The 15,229-nt window shown below is 41.4% G+C and overlaps 1 protein-coding gene across 1 annotated transcript in view; it reads left to right on the forward strand.

Annotated features, from left to right (window-relative positions):
- The window catches only part of snd1 (staphylococcal nuclease and tudor domain containing 1), an 813,248-nt gene that overhangs the window by 355,675 nt on the left and 442,344 nt on the right, over positions 1-15,229 (forward strand). The window contains exon 16 of the mRNA XM_068005235.1: positions 8,033-8,142. Within this exon, the coding sequence (XP_067861336.1) occupies positions 8,033-8,142 (110 nt within the window). The remainder of the gene's footprint in view (positions 1-8,032; positions 8,143-15,229) is intronic.

Below are 15,229 nucleotides of genomic sequence, written 5' to 3' on the forward strand. Positions count from 1 at the left end.
CCCCTTATTCTAAGATTATGCCCCCTAGAAGGTGGCAGATGGTGTATAATGTGGGGCTTATTCACTTTGATCGGAAGAATAGAAAAACAGAATATTTTTTAAATGGTGAGAAACTATGAAATGTTGGTGTTCAGAGGGATTTGGATGTTCTTGTACATGAAACACAGAAAGTTAACATGCAGGTACAGCAAGCAATTAGGAAGGCAAATGATATGTTGGCCTTTATTGCAAGGGGGTTGGAGTACAAAAGTAAGGAAGTCTTGCTGCAATTGTACAGGGCTTTGGTGAGAATACTGTGTACAGTTTAGGTCTCGTTACTTAAGGAAGGATATACTTGCCTTAGAGGCAGTGCAATGAAGGTTCACTAGATTGGTTCCTGGGATGAGAGGGTTGTCCTATGAGGAAAGATTGAGTCGAATGGGCCTAAACTCTCGAGTTTAGAAGGATGAGCGGTGATCTCATGGAAACATATAAGATTCTAAGAGGACTTGATGGGATAGATACTGAGAGGCTGGCTGGAGAGTCCAGAACTAGGGGGTATAGTCTCAGGATAAGGGATTGGCCATTTAGGACTGAGATGAGGAGGAATTCCTTCACTGAGGGTGGTGAATATTTGGAATTCTCTATCCCAGAGGGCTGTGGGTGCTTAGTTGTTGAGTATATTCAAGACTGAGATTGATTAGATTTTTGGACTCATGGGGAATCAAGGGATATGGGGATTGGGCGGGAAAGTGGACTTAAAGTTGAAGATCAGCTATGATCTGATTGAATGGCAGAGCAGGCTCCAGGGGCTGTATGGCCTACTCCTCCTATTTCTTATGTTCTTAATTACAACAGGGATTGTATCTGACCTTCAACCAATGAGCTCGGGTAAGAGACTAAAGGAGCAATGGGATAAAGATATCAATGGCCCAGTTGAGTTTGAGTTCTGTTGCACTCCCAATGTGAGCCTGACTGAGTACGGGAGGGAAAAACTGAGTTACAACACGTTCGGCCCAGCTTGTCCGTGTTGGTGTTTACCCCCCATGTAAACAAATAGACCTGATCCCATTTACCTGTCTTGTTCCCGCAATCCTTCAAAGCCTTTTTCTTCCACTTATGCAATCTAATCTTGAAATGTAGGTAATATTTCTGCCACAACCACTAACCCTGAAAGTGAATCCAGTCTCAAATCTCTCTGCGCAAAGAAGTTTCTCCTGCCCTCTGTTCTACATCACTTGCATTTAACCTTCTATGTATTCCTGTCAACTACTGGAAATAGTCTGCTTTAATCTACCCTGCCCTATCCTTTCATAATTTAAACACTTCTATCATATCTCAGCATAATCTGTGTTGCCTTAATGGTGGCAAAAGGCCCAATTTTCAAGTCTGTCTTTGTATTTGTATTTCCTCATACCAGGCAGTATCCTAGTAAATCTGCACTGAACCCTTTCTAAAGCCTCATTATTCCTTCCGATAGTGTGAAGCCCAATAGTGTGCATAGTACCCTGATACCTTCAGGTTTTATATAGGCTCATTATTACACCTTGGCTTTTGTATTCCATACAAACTTGTGATAAAACCTAGAATAGAATTCCATTGCTTTCTTTTTCTTTTTACAGCCTTTAATGTCCTGTGAACTTGCACCCCCAAATCCCACTGCTCTTCCACAGCACCAAGCCTACTCCCATTCAGAATAGAATTACTGCTGTTATTTTTACAAAATGCATCTCACAGACATTGAATTCCACCTGCCACTTTTTAGCCCATTGTCCCATCTTATCAGTATCCTTTTGCAGAATTAACTATTACCAATGAAGCATCTTGAAGAATTGGCCATGGATGTTAAATGTTTTGTTTATAAACAATCAGATTGTTTATGAAGAAACAATCTTTCCCAAAGAAAAAAGATCTGCATTTAGCAAAGTCAGTTAAACGGGGCAATTCTCAGAGCCAAGTCACGTTTGCAGGCCAATTTTCGGAGCCGAGCCGTGTATGCAGGTCAATTTTCGTAGCCGCGCCATGTATACAGGCCAATTCTCTATGCGGTTGGAGGATCGAGATCATCTCTTGACAGTCCAATCCGCGATACCTTTTGACAGGCAGCTACAGGGAAGTAAGGAGCAGGCTATTTGCCTGCCTACCTTGGCAGGCCAGGCAGAGGGAAGAGGAAACTTGTAAGTGTCCTCCTCCCCAAATGGCAGAAAAATTGAAGACCAAAGGAGGCATGTAATTCAAGTTTTTGATATCCTGAAAGGACTCTCAAGTGAATATGAACAAGTTTTGTATTGTACCAGGGAAAGGTGTATAATTCCACAGGTGCTGAGGCCTTTTGGTTCTTCACTGAAGTGGCAATTTATTCAGGAGACATTACTTAAATCATTGGATATAGTGTCACCTGTTGCAGTGGACGTGGAACTTGCTTGCAGCATCCAATAACAATTCCTGATTCAACAGATCTAGGGCATTGAAGCCAGAGGGAGCTGCAAATGATCTGTTTGAGTCCTAAATATCTGACCAGTCTGATCTCCTTGTGTGCCATTATTTTTACTTCTGTATATGATTTGCAGAAGAGATCTGTTTTGTAAAATAATGTAGGTTACCTGGGAAGTTAAAAGGTTTAATTCCTTTCACCTTGGAAGTATCTTTGAAAGTTGTTTTGAGAAAGCTGTATTAGGATGAATGATTTGTATGTGATTTCTGGGCACTTGAAGGAGGTAAATGATTGGAATCCTGTTGCAGCTGTAAGGAATAAATAAGCTCTTCATCTCATTTTGAAGAGCTTTTCAGTAAATGCTCATATTTTACATTGAGTGCTGACTTCTGACAGAATTTGTTCTAATATTGCAGTTCATTTAAACTTTGCTGTAGTACTTTTATTGAATTCACATGAAATTTGAGTTATGGAAAAATGAAGGAATGGCCCAGGGTTTGACTTAACCAAGACCCTCCCCACCGATGGCTCAAACTAGTGTAGATGAGGCATAACTGAACTGTGCAGATTCCCAGGCTGTGTTGGGACTAGGTTGCAACAGGACGCAGTCCAGGGAAGATAAAATCAGTCAGGGTTCCTGCTTTTGACTGGTATCCAATATCTTACTGAAAAGTTCATGAGTGGACATCAAATGAGGACAAGATTATTATGCCCCTCGTTGCGCTCCCTGCCGTTGCGCGCGCGCGCCCCCCCTCCCCCTCGTTGCGCTCCCTGCCGTTGCACGCACGTGACCCCCCCGGCCCGGCCCGGCCCGGCCCAGTTGATTGTATCCATGTGATTTATATAAATTAGTGTTAATTGTATTCAGCTGGTGCGTATCAATTATAAACTCTTGTATAAGATAGCTAATCTAGGATGTGGTGTGAATGGGTAATGTTGATCTCTCTGAATAAAGGCTTGGAAGCAACTGAAGACCAGGCTTTAGTATTCTATCCTTCACTGGGCTTTCTAACTTGTAACACCCACTCCCCTCATTTCTCTTCACCGCCCCCACCCCCCACTCTCCTCATAAAGGGCGTGAGGATAAACCCTGCAACTATAGGCCAGTCAGTTTAACCTCAGTGGTTTGAGAAACTTATAGGAACAATAATGCGGGTTAGAATTAACTGTCACTTGGATGAGTGTGGGTTGTTTAGGGAAAGCCAGCACGGATTTGTTAAAGGCAAATCATGTTTAACTAACTTGATAGAGTTTTTTGATGAAGTAACAGAGAGAGTAGATGAGGGCAATGCAGTTGATGTGGTGTATATGGACTTTCAAAAAGTGTTTGATAAAGTGCCGCACGGTAGGCTTATCAAGATTGCGGCCCATGGAATAAAGGGGGCAGTAGCAACATGGATACCGAATTGGCTAAGGGACAGGAAACAAGAGTAGTGGTGACCGGTTGTTTTTCAGACTGGAGGGAGGTGTACAGTGGTGGTCCCCAAGGGGCGGTTTCCTGGACCACTGCTTTTTTTGATATATTTTAATGACTTGGACTTGGGTGTACAGGGCACAATTTCAAAATTTGCAGATGACACAAAACTTGGAAGTCTAGTAAACAGTGAGGAGGATAGTGATAGACTTGAAGGGGATATAGACAGGCTGGTGGACATGTGGCAGATGAAGTTTAACCCAGAAAAATGAGAAGTTTTACTTTTCGGTAGGAAGAACGAGGAGGGACAATATAAATTGGAGGGCACAACACTATAAAAGGGGTAGAGGAACAGAGAGATCTGTGGGTACATGTGCACAAATCATTGAAGGTGGCAGGGCAAGTTGAGAAAGTGGTTAAAAAATCATTCCCAAAAAGGATCCTGGGCTTTATAAATAGAGGCATAGAATTAAGGAAGTCATGATGATCCTTTATAAAACATTGGTTCGACCACAACTGGAGTGTTGTGTTCAGTTCTGGGCACCGCACTTCAGGAAAGATGTGAAGGCCTTACAAAGGGTGCAGAAGAGATTTACTGGAATGATTCCAGGGATGAGGGACTTTAGTTCCATGGATAGATTGGAGAAGCTGGGGTTGTTCTTGAAACAGAGATGGTTGTGAGGAGATTTGATAGAGGTATTCAAAATCATGAAGGGTCTAGACAGAATAGATAGAGAAACTGTTCCCATTGGTAGAAGGATCAAGAACCAGAGGACATAGATTTAAGGTGATTGGCAAAAGAACCAAAAGTGACATGAGGAAAAACTTTTCTTACACAGCGAGTGGTTAGGATCTGGAATGCACTGCCCGAGGGGGTGGTGGAGGCAGATTGAATCATGGCCTTCAAAAGGGAACTGGATAAGTACTTGAAAGGAAAAGATTTCCAGGGCTACGGGGAAAGGGCGGGGGAGTGGGACTAGCTGGATTTCTCTTGCATAAAGCTAGTGCGGACTTGATGGACTGGCCTCCTTCCGTGCTGTAACCTTTCTATGATTCTATGATTTCCCTCCATTTTCCCCCCTACTCTCCTCATTTCCCTCCCCCTTTGCTTGCTCCCACTTTTATTTATATATAGTGGCGCTGGAGAGTTCTGAGCAGCAGTGCAGCACACATTGTAAATCACGGGATCAGCAGTACAGAGCTTGCTACTGTCTGAGGCACTGACCAGTCTGTTATAGTTGGTTATATCTTTTGGGCTGTTGGCCAAATAGATCACTAGCAGGATTCCTGTGTGTTTTTATTAATTTGCTTTAACTCTTCTATAATAAAAAAAAACACAAACAATGGTGAGGGCTATTGTGGAAGCTGCCCCAGTTATCAGATTTATTCCATTAAACAAAATCAGGTTATGTAACCGGGAGCTTTTTATTCTTTTAGTGCCTGTTTCTACAGTTAGGTCAGGTATTGCTTGCGTCTGAAGCAATATCAACATTCCTTCCCTACGGCTTCCAGGCACTAAAGAACTCACTCTAGCAGGGTGCATTCCTAATGTTTAAATTTTTCCTTTTGAGAACAAGCCCTGTTTGCCTCACACATGTTTCCATCAATCCCCCCCCTGTAGCTGTGGACAGATCTTTGCTCTTCACATTGAACTTACTGAACTGTTGAAAACTGTAGAATAATGAATTTTCTGCACCAGGTATAGCTGCTATGTTTATGATTAGATCCCTTTATGTTCTCATTTTGAATCTATCCCAGCTGATCCCACGAGCATGTGCACAGCATCTTGTGTGTGGATTGATGTATGTATTTTTGTTTTTAACGTCCTGACAAACCTTGCTACTAAATGTTCTCTCTGCAAAGATAAAGGGAATCTGCTTGCTTATTCTATCGCTGACACTGAATAAAATCAGTACCCTGTTGCCGATACCCCCGGGGCACTTGTGGAATGGACTTTCTGTCCAAGCTGGGTTTTCCTGAATTTTGGTTTAATGCTGCGGTGGCCCATAAGTGCCCTAATTTTTTCTTTAAATTTCGCCCATTAGAGATAGAAGCTTAAGATATTGGACTTCTTTTTAATATACTGGTTGACCTCTTGTGGCGCTGTACATTGATAAATAAATAACTCTCATTTCTATAGCGTCTTTCACGACTTCAGGATGTCCCAAAGCGCTTTGCAGCCAGTGAAATACTTTTGAAGTATAGTTATTGTTGTGATGTAGGAAACGGGGCAGCCAATTTGCGTACAGCAAGATCCCACAAACAACTGTGATGACGACCAGATAAATTTTTTTGTGATGTTGGTTGAGGGATAAATGTTGACCAGAATACTGGGGAGAACGCCCCTGCTCTGCTTCGAAATAGTGCCATGGGATCTTTTACGTCCATCTGAGAGGGCAGACTGGACCTCTGTTTAGCGTCTCATCTCAAAGATGGCACCTCCGACAGTGCAGCACTCCCTCAGTACTACACAAGTGCCAACCTAGATTTTGTGCTCAAGTCTCTGAAGTGGGACTTGAACCCATGACCTTCTGACTCAGAGGCTAGAGTGTTTCCAACTGAGTGCCACTGCTGACAACTGGGTAGTGCGGGACAGCGACTGTGTGTGGAAATGGTGTGGGGTGGGAGGTTTCCACAGCGTAGGTAAGATCTGGGGTGAAATATTGACTAAATAGGGAATGAATTGGGTGGATTGGGGAATGTTGTATGTGGAATGGGAGCCATGTTTTGGCCAGGTGGCGGATTACAATTTAGTGAGACCGGGCTGGAGACTGCAATATATCAAGTTTTGGTCAGTGTGGGGGTGGGGTTTGGACCACGTTACAGTTACAATGGTAAGTATTGCAATTAGTTAACAACCAGAGTTATGCATAGAAAGAACAAGCTTGGGTTTATAATGTCTTTCATGTCACCAGGATGTCTCCAAGCCCTTCACAGCCAGTGAATTACTTTTGAAATGTAGTCACTCTTGTAATGTAGGTAAACACGGCAGCCAATTTGTACACAGCAAGGCCCCAGGCACACCAAATGAGATAAATGGATCAGTTCATCTATTTTCGTTGCTGGTTGAAGGAGGAATGTTGGCCAGCACTCCTGAAGAACATTCTCCTCCTCTTTGAATGCTGTGGGGTCTTCTACATCCACTTGAACAGGCCGACAGACACCTAATGTAAATAAATCTCTGCCAGTAATGTGCAGGTGGCAGCTGTTCACTGATCATATGTTTATACAAACAATCATTGTTTTTGAGTCCAGCGTAAACAAAACAAAACAACTGTGTTCAACCGTTTAGAATATATGGTAAAATATGAAGATTTCCTTTAAAATTGGACAGTTTAACTTGTCACATACTGTAAATAATTTCTGGTTATTTTCCTTGCCCTAAAAATGGTTTCCATGAGTTTTCTTAGTTTTCCACTGGCGAGTTTGGGCCATCTGCAAATGGCCAGTCTTACTGTTGTACACCAGTGTGTGCTGGAAGCTGTAGCCCTCCAGCTTGAATCTGCTCATCTGACTGTGATGGTTCTGGGAACCCACATGAACCCAAAGGCTCAATCTTCTCGTAGGCACAGGCCTCTTAACAGAAAACATTGTTACACGCATTTCAGACACAGCAAATACTATTATGTGACTGAGTTTGATCATTTTCTTGCAAATGTTCTATTTATTTTTTTTAATGTCTTTATTTTACAGACTTTATTTCTAGTCATAAATCCTCAGCATGACGGAGAAAGCAAGATGGCAACCAAAAAGATTTAAAAAAAATACTTGGAACAATATTATTGAAGGATTATTTTTCTTCACTGCTCGTGCTTGATTAATGACTTCTATTCACATTTAGTAGCTACTTTTTGTCAAGTTTGCTTGCTTTTGACTTGTATATTCCTTACCTGTTGTTCTGATTGGTGCAGATTTCAATATTCAGAAATATCAGTGTCACACGATGAACAGGAAATGTGGACAATCGTACAGTTTTAAATGATAGGATTTTTAAAAATGACTCTTCCCTGTACTGAGTTTTTATAGCAGAAGTCAGTTTGATGCAATTGTGCTGTCTGCTCATGTCATTGGCCTCCGCTGTAACATACTGTCCAGTCCCTTTGTGCGTAAATGTTGTTTTCAAACACTAATAATCCCACAACTGGGATGCTTCCCTTGCTGCTTTTATTTTTAGTATTTCTCAAGTGCCTCGTTTATTGTTTCAGGTATCGAGTGCCCTCGTGGATCTCGGAACACGCCTGCAGGAATCCAGGAAGGAGAACCGTTCAGTGAAGATGCCACTCAGTTTACCAAGGAGCTGGTGCTGCAGCGTGAGGTAGGGGAGTGGCTCACCTGGGGTCTGCATTTTTGCCCGAATCTGTTGGTTATTTGACACAAAAAGAACTAAACATGAAATTATTTCCACACGTATAAAGATATTAAATTAATTTGAGCTTTTGTTGAAATGGCAAATCCCATTGTACGCTTGAAAGCTGAATTTCACAGTGAAACCTGGATGTAAGATTCGGCTGTACTCACTGTAATGAGTTCATCTAAGGTGACACTAGTTTGTGGTTTTTTTGGTTTTCCTGTGCGGCACACCATTGCTGCCAGAAGAGGTCACAGCTGACTTAATCTGTAAGTATATGAGGTACATGAGAGTAATGCAACTTTTATTTTTCTTAGTCTTTTCTATTGCTACAAAAGCCCCATCTTGACCCTGGTACCGCAATGGGCAAGATCTCCTAAACATGTTGTTCTCCTTCAAACCCCACCCCCCCCTCCCCAAAATGTATATCTCAGCTTAGTTGAGATCCCAAGGTCAAAAAACTTGCTGTATGTGGAAATCACAGATGTAAATCAAACATTCTCTGATTCTGTGAGACACTGAGTTACTAACACAAACCTAATTCTGTTGATTTCACCAGATTTTTAAGTCTATTCAATCGACTCCTTTCTGTTAATTTAACAGTTGTGTTTAAGTGTTTCAGCAATACTTGTAAATCTTGCCCAGTTTGCTGCTTACCTCACTGCCTAGTACTGGTGGTCCTGACTTTATTGACGAGGAAGTCTCTCCCTCTACAACATGAAATATATTTTGGAGTGTGCAGATGCCATCTTCAAGGAGCAGTTACTGACTGTAAAATGATGTAATGGATGCTGTCAGAGAGCACTGTAATGAGGGCAGATGTTTCACAAATTTGGTTGCCTGGAGCGTAGAAGGATTGGGAAAGATTTGTACTTTGTAACCGACAAGTCATAAATTTCCCATAGTACATGATTCAGCAACCCTAGCTCACCATCTCATTAATGAATGGGCTTCAGCATTCAGGATGTTCAGCTGTGTGTTGGGTTAAGGAAGCTATCTTGGGTGCACCATTTAAATGACTGGAGTTTGGAAACACATTAGGTTAATGTCATCCGAGCACGATATTTAAACACACATTCTTCCCCATATGTGCACAGACATATTCATCTGGTTTTTACCATTTGAATTTGAAGTGGGTGGGGAGGAGGGGAACCTGAGGGAGAAAATCCTCTTTGCAAAAATATGCTTTTTGTTTTGAATGATTGTGGCATGTGAAAAGGTGGTTTTTAACAAATTGACTGAAGTGAAACTAAGTATAGGGTGACTACATTTTTGGTTTTGGCTAATTAATTTAGTTTACAATTCATCATATTGCCATATATCAGCTTCTATGTATTTGGCTTGGTTTTATGACCTGATGTACTGTGTGATGTTGGCCTTGTCCTTGGTGCTGAAAGCTCTATGGCAATTAAAAGAAGCCTTTCTAATTCATGTTTGCAGTGTGTGCTGTTCTGGTGTTTTTAAAGTGCAATAAATTTTGTTGGTACGAAGGAACAAAGCTGTTGTACACAGGCTGTATTAGGAACACTGACGAATCTTCAGGTTCTAAATATCAGAAGGCTTCTTCAGAACTGCATTCCTGCCGTGATTTTGGGTGCAATGTACCAAGCAATGTCCTCTAGTTGCGTGGATTCCTTTTTTCATAACATTATTGTAAATTCCCTGGTTAATTTGGGGAGATGAGGGACAGAAAATCAGTAAACTCATGTAGTAGTCTGCACTAATGCAGTCGGGCGTCTGAAATGTTGGGGAGGAGATAGAGGGGATTTGGATAGGGTTCACAGCGGGGCCAGCTGTCTATGCTAATAATCTTTCCATAATGTATATTATTTATATATCAACAGAAAGCCAAACAGTGATTTCATGGTTAGCTTGAAATCTGTGTTTATGCCTAAACCTCCATGGGTGGTAATTATTTCATTGTGATTTGTTGCCATCTGGTAGTCTGCCAGTTTGACACTTGTGCAGAGGATTGCTTAGAATGATGAGGTAGTGGCAATTTGGATAGTGGTTTCTTGGACGAAGCCATGGTTTTGAGAGTCCATTATTTATGAACCATGTCCGCTTTATTTTAAGGTTTTCCTGGTGGGCTTATGATATTGCAACTTAACTTTTTGTTTGGGAGGATACTGAATGGGATCAGGGTAACACACATGCGCAGCCTTTCTCTTCTGCCCAGCTCATTTGATTGTCAGCCTTGTTGTGACTATTAGGTGTTGTTAGTGGCCGGTGTCAGTGCTATCATGACAGAAGCTGATTAAGGCAGCACTGCAGTCCATTGGAGGCATGTTCGTCACTGATGCATCTGAGGTTTTATTTTCTGTTGGTCTAGAACCAAAGTGGGCAGGTCCTAGATCTCGAGCATTTTTCAGCCTACTTCGATTCAGCGCTTTTCAGGGATATGATTTGCGTTTATGGTTGACCCCCGTGCTGGTATTTGCACTAACCTAGTTAGATTTTTAAAACTGCTATAAGTTCATTTTAATCGGCATTATAGTCGCCCTTTATTAATATTTGCTTCAGCATACAATATTTAACATTTGGCACTATTGGTTTTGATTTTCATTTAAATATATGTGGCATGTGTAAATCTCCCGATAGATGGGTGCACTACTGCGCAGTCATGTTTTTCTCTTGAATCTGATTACTTGGATGTGAGCTGTCTGCTCTCCATTGCTCAGGCATCTTCTCTGGCCCATTGGGTGTTCAATCTGTTGGTGAGCTCAAATGACTTCCTTGTTTATCTAGTAAATGTTTACACAGTGCATGCTAACACTAATGGTCCTAGTCACTGAGAGCAACATATTGGTCCTTTTAAGGGGGATGTCAGCAGTAAGGTTCAGATTTTTCAGAGGCTTGTTCTGTCTGGGGTGCTGGCTCTTGTGACTGAAACATTCTAAAGGAGCCCTGAAATCCCTAACAAAAAGGCAGTAAGAGTGTAAGGTCTGCGAGCACAAGAGCTGAAATATTACATCTGGGGAACCCCTGTAGTGTTTTATTAAGTGAAAAACATTTTGAAGAGTGTTTTAAAAGCCTGAACTGCTGTGTTGCCCCCAGCTTACTGTGTAGTCTGAGAAGTTCGCAGTTTGCCTTTTTTTAGTATTGAATTATTAAAGTCTAATTTAGAAATGTGATTTGTAGGGCTTTGTGCGTATAATTGAGAAACACCTGACTTTAAATTGACTTTTGTTGATATAAAGAAATGCTCAGATTTAAACATTTACAAGGGGAGGGGTTTGAAATTGTTATGGAGCCAGGTTTAACACAGCAGCAGATTGTGATCGAGTTCTGCTTCGAGTTTTAAAAAAAAAATTGTGATGCGAATTCACCTGGTTTAAAGAGCTGAATACAAAGAAATAACGTTAAATCTTTGGTGCGTTTAACGCCAGTGATTTTGAAATTTCCAGCCAAGTTTTACTTGATGTTACGAATAGCCAGTTTCTTCAGCGAGGAATAGAATGATATTTCTTTCTCTCTTTTTCCCTGTGAACCCCAAAGAAGTTGACATACCCATCCTCCCAGCTGGAGTGGATCTGTGACCTGCCCCACGAGTGATGCTCTGAAGTCACCCACTAGGAGCTGGAAGTGATAAGTCGCAGGATGACTCTACCTCCTATTTTAATAACCCCTCTCACCCCTTTTATCTGTGATTTCTCTACCCAGTGAAACACAGCTGCTTGTGCTGGTTTTTGAGTTTTTATTATGTCTCTGGTCCCTATTTCAAATGCCGTATTTTTAATATTCCCACAGCTTTCAATTCAAGATCCTTTCTTGAACCTTTTGGATTGCCCCCCATATCCACTCCAGATATTGTTTGAATAACGGATAACAAAGCCGCATTTCTCCACTAGTAGCAGATTCCTGTATTCTTTTAATAGGAGGGTGAGGGAGGAAGTCACTGTGCCTCACTGCCCAAGAAAGTTATTTCAGGTCACAACTGCAGATCTTTTTCTCTTCTGTTAATAAGCTGTGTAATTTTATTTCATAATTTGAAGTTTGCGGTGACTCCCAACAGAGTGTGCAACATGGCAATTTCACCCAGCAGTTGTGGCTAGATTTAAAATAAAGTAAAATATTTGGAATTGTCCTTCCGCTCGATCTGTTCCTCACCCCATCCCTACCCAGTGGCTTTGTCGTTTCCCAAGAATACAATGCTCTCCCATTGAATTTGGTCGATCGTGTCTGTGCCAGATCTGTGAAAGGACTGAACACTTAGTCGCAATCCCCTGCCCCTTCATCATACCCTTTTAAAATGTCTATTTTTCAAATATTCCCCTTTAAAAGCTATTATGGATTCTGCTTCCGCTCCTGTTGTTGATCAGGTGTTCCATGTCCTATCAACCCTATGTGTTTTTAAAAGAGAAATTCTCCTAACCTACCGTGGTTCTTTTGATCTTCAATTTATGCCCTTGTTACGAACTCATTGGTGGAAATAGTGTTTTTTTTCCCCAATTTACTTGATCAAAGCCCCTCTCAGTTTGACCTCTGTCAGATTGCCTCTTAACCTTCTTTGTTTTTGTGAAAAGAGCCCTAGTTTCTCTGGTCTTTGTTCTAACTAAAGCTTCTCATCCCATCATTTACCCCAGCAATACAGAATTCCATTTTAAAAAACGTGCGCACATGCACACTCTTATTGGCCAGTGAGGTGGTGGTTTTTCTAGAAATGTCAGTGCAGGAAGAGGCCTTTTGGTGTATCCTGCTGCCAGCTCCTCCACAGGACCTATTCACTCCAATCCCACCTCCCTGTTTTGCCCTTGTTATGCGCAGGTTTGGAAAATGCAAGAGTGTGGGTGACTTATGTTTTCTGACAACCTGGTCAGACAAGTAGACCATTACTGCAGGTTTGGGCATGCAGTGTAAAATTAGTTTATTGATAAACTCATTCAGTGATGCCTGCCTCCCAGTAGAAAATGTCACCATATAACATTTAAACTGATGCAAGATTCTTGCAGGGATTAGTACTCACTATTTCTTGTAGAAACCAAATAAACCACAAATTCTTTTTATCTTTTTTTAAATGGAAAAATGATCTGATTCTTAAAATGTATGAAAATGTGGGCCAAGGCATTTCAGCTACATAGCTCAGCCTTTGCAAGACCACTAAGCCACTTGTCATTTAGCATTTATATAGATCTTGTTGAACACATTCTGTAAAATTACTCTGCCTTGCTATCTAGTGCTGATCACATGAGAAAATGAAATCCATGGGACTGTTGAGAGCTCAGGCACATTGGTCTTTTTGTGGTAGAGGTTGGCAATTAGTACAAAAATTACAGACCTATCAAGAACATCCCTGTGGTTTATTTTAAACAAAAATGAGCATGTACATCACACTTGGTTTGATTTTTGTTGGCGTTCCAGTCCTGCCCCTCACAAGAAAACACCAGGCGTGTGATAAGTAATCTTGTGGTTTGCTATTAATGCTAATGTAATATTATAAGTCATGTTTATCTTGATTATGATGTTGCTTTCTTGTTTTAAGTTCTGATACCAGGTTTTGGAAGGAACTGTGCTGGTAAATTACAGTCAGTCCTGAGTTAACCAGTCACTGCCTGCATGGAAGTAGCCATGATGTGGAGATGCCGGTGATGGACTGGGGTGGACAAATGTAAGGAATCTTACAACACCAGGTTATAGTCCAACAAATTTATTTTAAAATCACAAGCTTTTGGAGATTATCCCCTTCGTCAGGTGAATGAGTGAAAAGGTTCTCATTCACCTGACGAAGGGGATAATCTCCGAAAGCTTGTAAGATTCCTTGCATGGATGTAGGAATACTGCAATTGCCCCCACTGTCCATGGGCTAGTGTGGAACGAACCATCCAGGGTTTTCCTCCCAATCACTATCCAGCAACTCCTGGAAAGTGGGTGGGAATCGATGTTGGTTGTCGAAAAGATCGGGCTTGATGGACCCACCACCCACTCCTGCCACTCCAAAGATCAAATAATTGGCTGATACTTGTCCATTTAGATTCGCATGAAGAATCACCACTTGGTCAAGGTGCTGGGCGGTGCCTGATGCCTTGAGAAGAGGGAAGAGGTTTGGCAGCATAATCACCATCTTGTACCTGTGAACCACTGAAGTTTACTCTTTAAAGTAGAACTTCTGATTGGCGAAGCTTACACAGGCTTAACATGCTTGAACTAAATACCTCCTTGTTTTTATGCAGACATCAACCCATTGAAAATAAATAGGTTAACACATACATGAGAATAGAGTGCATGGCTATGTAGGACAATAAACGTTTGTATGTAAACGTTGCCATTTGGAAATTCTACCCTGATGTCTCTGTATTCAGGGTGGGGGGGGTGCTAGAATGGGGAGAAGGATCACATTGAAGAGTGAGAAATCTGCAATCAGGTTCGCCAATCGTAGACTGAATGTTACTATGAAGTTGGCCCTCTATGGTCTGTGTTTTCCACATTTACTTGTAACAAAGAAGTTTTCTACATCGTTGGTTAATTTTAGAGACTTAATGATTTAACTCCACCATTCATTAGAAAAAAAGTTCCATGAGATCTCTAGTCGCCTTAACGAAAGTTCATAATACAAATAGACATGCAGGGAAGCTGCGAATCATTACTGTGCTGACTTAAGTAATTCTCAATAGATCCTTGCAAGTGCTCATTAAAAGTAGACAGTTGCAAGTTCTTAAGAATTGCAAGTGTTAAAGGATTATCTGCCCTCAACCAGTTTAAGGCAATTTCATTATCACTTGACCCTCAAGGCTTTCAGTAGAGTTTCTGCATTAAATTTATGTGGGAGCTGTAGATCTGGTTTCAAATCAGTTGGGATGATAATTTCCCCTTTCTGCTAATGAGTTTGGCGGTCTCAACCCAGTTCCTAGTGGACATTGTTCACTGTATAAAACCGGCACTAAATAGATAAGTGTGAGGTGGTATAGTTTGGTAGGATCAATGAGGCCACATACTCCTTGGAAAATAAGAGTCTAAACACGTAGAGGAGCAGAGGGATTTAGGGGTACAGAAACACAAATCACCAATAGTAGCGATGCAGGTTAAAAAGACCATTTAAAAAAAAAAGTAAACCAAG

The sequence above is a fragment of the Heptranchias perlo genome, chromosome 24 (genome assembly GCF_035084215.1).
Source record: "Heptranchias perlo isolate sHepPer1 chromosome 24, sHepPer1.hap1, whole genome shotgun sequence".
Lineage (NCBI taxonomy): Eukaryota > Metazoa > Chordata > Chondrichthyes > Hexanchiformes > Hexanchidae > Heptranchias > Heptranchias perlo.